Raw genomic sequence first — 3,759 nt, forward strand, 5'->3', positions numbered from 1 at the left:
TTTACGAGCTCAGGTGGGGTCCTGAGTGATTTGCCGTGCTTCCTGGAGGAGGTGTTACATGAAGTGACTTTGAAGACAAGATAGGATTCCAACAGGCAGCAATGGGGAGGATCGGTGAGAAAAACCAGGAAACAGGAGAAGGCAGGGGGTGCTTAGTGCATCTCAGGAAATATGGGAAAAAATAGCAAATAACAAAATATTCTTACCAGGTACCTCTGTGTGATGGGATTGATTTTTTTTGTTCTGTTCTGAATACTCTAAATTCTCTAAAATGAGCATGGATGACTTTTATATTCAAGGAAAAAAAAATCATTTTAAAAATCAGCATCAATAGCAAAATGAGTAAAAAAAAAAAAAAAAAAAAAAGACGGTTCCTCTGAGGCTGAAATTAAAAAAGAAAGAATTTTTAAAGCTCCAGGTAAGGTGGCCGTAGAGAAGGGGCCTGGCGTCCAACTGGGGTCTTAATCTCAGGACCGTTGACTTTCTTGGCTAAATATTCTCTGTCCTGTGCTTGTAGCATCCTGGCCTCTACCTACGAAATGCCCCACCCCCCAGCCCCAGTTGTAACAATCAAAAATGTCTTCAGACCTTTACCAAAGGTCCCCTAAGGGGCAAAATAACCCCTGGGTGAGAGCCACCACTTTAAGCCCTGGAATCCTTGACGTGAAGGGAAGTCACTCTAGCCTAGTTACCTCCATGCACAAAGGGTGGACTCCCTCCCCTGGGTCCTCGCTTCCTGCTTTCATCCAATCCCCCCTCGACCCAGAAGGCAGACAGCCTGGATTGAGGTCTCAAGTCTTAACGTCACCTAGGTGCATGACCTGAGGTGAGCTGAACGGCCACTACACCTCCGTTTACCTACCTGTAGAATGACGAACCCCTAGAGTCCCTGAGCCTGTGCGTCAATGCCAACCCCCTTATTTTGTAAGTGACGAAAGTGACGTTAGGAAGTGCTGTTTCGCCCAAGGTCGTAACCTGCCCCCTGGCAGAGCTGTTACCAGAACTGTGTCCCCCTGCACCCCATGATCTTCCTTTTGCGTCCTCCATGGATTGGAAGCAGAGTTTCTTGTACCAAAGAGAAGAAGAAAAATGGAGACTACCTGGGCCAGGCCACTTAGACGTGCCATCGCGTGAGCAAGGTCACAAAGAAACCTCCTCTCTGTGAATAACAACGGTGCCAATGATGCGACTTCCCGAATGAGCCAAAGCAACATGCGAAAACACAGGGCTAATTGGCTCTTTCAAGACAGTCGAGAATCTGGGGGTGATGAATTGCACGCTATTCAATGGCGGGTTGCTGTGACAGAGGGCTGCAAATGCCACTCTGGGGATGTGTTAATGAAGGTTCTGCATGCACAACACGAGAGGCAATTATTCTGTTCTCCCTGGCACCGGCTCCTCCTGGCAGGAGAGCTGCCGACAGGGTTGGAAGGAGTTCAGCGGAAAGTTCACCGAGAACCAGATGGAGAAGGAACAGAACTTGCTGTCTGGACCAGCCATCGCCAAACAGACGGAGCGCTTGTCCATCTGCGTTACCCTTCTCCTGGAGGACATGAGGAGGAGGTGGCATGGTGGGAGGAGGAGACTCAGCTGGCTGACAGAAAAAGATCTGGGCTGCTTCCAGCCTGTGTGGAAGCCTCCGTCTCTAGTAACGCTACAGCCTCGGGAGCTGCCTTCTTTCCTGGCCTGGAGATGCCAGCCAGATGGGGTGCCAGGAACCATCCCAAGACAAAACATGGCCAGGAGGTGAGTCAGGAGAAGAGGGGGCAAAGGCAGATCAGTTTGCAGATGGGTCGCATGGCATTAGCTTCCTACGCAGACCTGGCTTCTTCCTCCCAGGTTCACTCAGGGGAAATGTGTCCAGCAGGATGGTGCTTTGAGACACCAGTTTGGAACCAGCCCTATCAGTGGAATTGTCCAGGCAAATGCGGTCGCTGCCCCACACAAGTGCAGTCAGATTAAAACTAACATTCAGGGCAGCTGTGAAGACCAGATGAGTCATAGGGCTTAGGGTAGGTGGGTCCCACACATCTCCTGGGGTGGTGGTGGGGGGCAGGAGCAGGTTATAGAGTCTGCGGAAGGGCATGTGAGCCCTGGGTCTCAGCAGCGGCCTCTCCTTGCAGACCAGGAGGGGTCATTCGGCTTCCGCATGTCCCAAAGGCCACCTGCTCTGCCACCATGAGTGTCACTGGCATCAGCCACATGCCTCCTTTCTCTGTTTCTGACCAGAAGATGGCTGTACCACCTCACACTCCCAGCAGGACTTCACTGTCACTAACACCAGCGGAGCATCGTCCTGGGCTGGTGACCTGGTTGGAAGAAGAGTGCCAAGGGTCCGGACAGGTCAGGATGAAGTTTGCAGAAAAGGAGAATGTGGAGCCTTCTAGGGCAGCTTCTCCCGATGGGGGGTTAGAGGCCAAGTTGTCCTCAGAATGAGTTAACCATTGTCCTGGCAAGAACTTGGCCTAAACTAATAGAAACACCACCCCAGGCCCCCTGAGGAATCTCCGTGGGCCTGGACAGCACCAGCGTGAGACTGGGTGGGTAACTGCTTAGGCCCCGGCTACCACCGGCAGAGTGCTCAGCGAGGGACCCCCTCAAACGCCTTAATGCGTCACGGGGCCTTCTCAACTCATGCTCCCCCGCCCAGCACTCACACTTCTCCCCACTAAGTGGACAGTGGAGCATAGTGCAGAGAATTTCAAACTTCATATGCATAAGAACCACCTGGAAAGATAGTGAAAATCGCAGCTCCCGGGCCCCCTTCCCTGGGATTCGGATTCATTCAACCTAGGCAGGACCCGGGATGCTGTATTCTTCTCAGGCATCCTTGAAGACTCCCAGACAGGTGTTTTCTGGCTGCCACTGTGGACATCCTGGTTCCGTAACCGCTGATTCTCTGAGATCAGATCCGAATTCAAATCCTCACTCCCCTGCTTACCAGCTAAAGGGCTTCTGAGCCTCAGTTTCCTCATATGTGAAATGGGAATGGTGACTATACCTTCCTCACGCTGTGAGGATGAAATGAGGTGACTGGTGTAAATGGCCCAACAGACTGCGTGAAAGGCAGCGAGCTCTCAATAAATGTGGGTTCTTTATTGCTGAGGATGCCTTGGCTGTTCCCCCGCTACCCCGACCCCAACACACACACACACACACACACACACACACACACACACACACACACACGGGTGCTCAATGTGCAATGACATGTGTCTGGCTCTGATTCAGAGCTGTCCTGTCCCTCAGGGGAGATGATGCGGGGACTCTGCAGGTGACCTGTCCATTGTTTGTAGAGCTATGCCTCTTTGTCACCCTTGAAGGAGGACTCCATTTTTTCTGACTCAAGGTTGAATTAAAATTCCGTTTGGCCATTTCCTCCTGGAGTAAAGAGATGAAAGAGTCTCTCTGAGCCCTTACACCTAGCCCAAGTGTTGGAAAATTGTCTTTGACAGCTCGATGCCTTTTTTGGCTTTGAAGAGAAAACAGAAGTCAGCTCGTGAGCAGTAGCACGGGCTGCACTAGGAGCCTGAGGGAGCGGGCGCGGGTCGGGCAGAGCGGGTAGCAATGCAGGGACCTTGCCAGGAGGGTGAGGCTCTCTGCACGGAGGCTGTGGACAGCTCTCCAAGCCCTGGCCTTTCGGGCCGGGCTGCCCTCAGGCGGATGGACCCAGCGGGGCACAGTCCGGCGGGGCACAGCCTGCTCGGCTGGGCTCCCCTCTGCTGGCCGTGTTCTCACTTCCTCTTTCCTCTCTGCTGG

General features: G+C 52.7%; 1 protein-coding gene across 1 annotated transcript; it reads left to right on the forward strand.

The window, feature by feature from the left end:
- Nucleotides 1–870: 870 nt before the first annotated feature.
- Nucleotides 871–3,524, forward strand: LOC107511386. Its single transcript, XM_016145709.2, has 2 exons — nt 871–1,746; nt 2,124–3,524. Exons 1-2 carry the CDS (start codon nt 1,352–1,354, stop codon nt 2,434–2,436), a joined length of 708 nt encoding a protein of 235 aa, XP_016001195.2. The 5' UTR covers nt 871–1,351; the 3' UTR covers nt 2,437–3,524.
- The last annotated feature ends 235 nt before the right edge of the window (nt 3,525–3,759 follow it).

Source organism: Rousettus aegyptiacus, unplaced genomic scaffold (assembly GCF_014176215.1).
Source record: "Rousettus aegyptiacus isolate mRouAeg1 unplaced genomic scaffold, mRouAeg1.p scaffold_m13_p_6, whole genome shotgun sequence".
NCBI classification, from domain to species: Eukaryota; Metazoa; Chordata; class Mammalia; order Chiroptera; family Pteropodidae; genus Rousettus; species Rousettus aegyptiacus.

Bases quoted from the DNA above. Each gene is read 5' to 3' on its own strand.
- LOC107511386 (XM_016145709.2), top strand. From the start codon at position 1,352: ATGCACAACACGAGAGGCAATTATTCTGTTCTCCCTGGCACCGGCTCC. The intron at 1,747-2,123 runs GTGAGTCAGGAG...CTCTCCTTGCAG, and splicing joins AGACAAAACATGGCCAGGAG to ACCAGGAGGGGTCATTCGGC.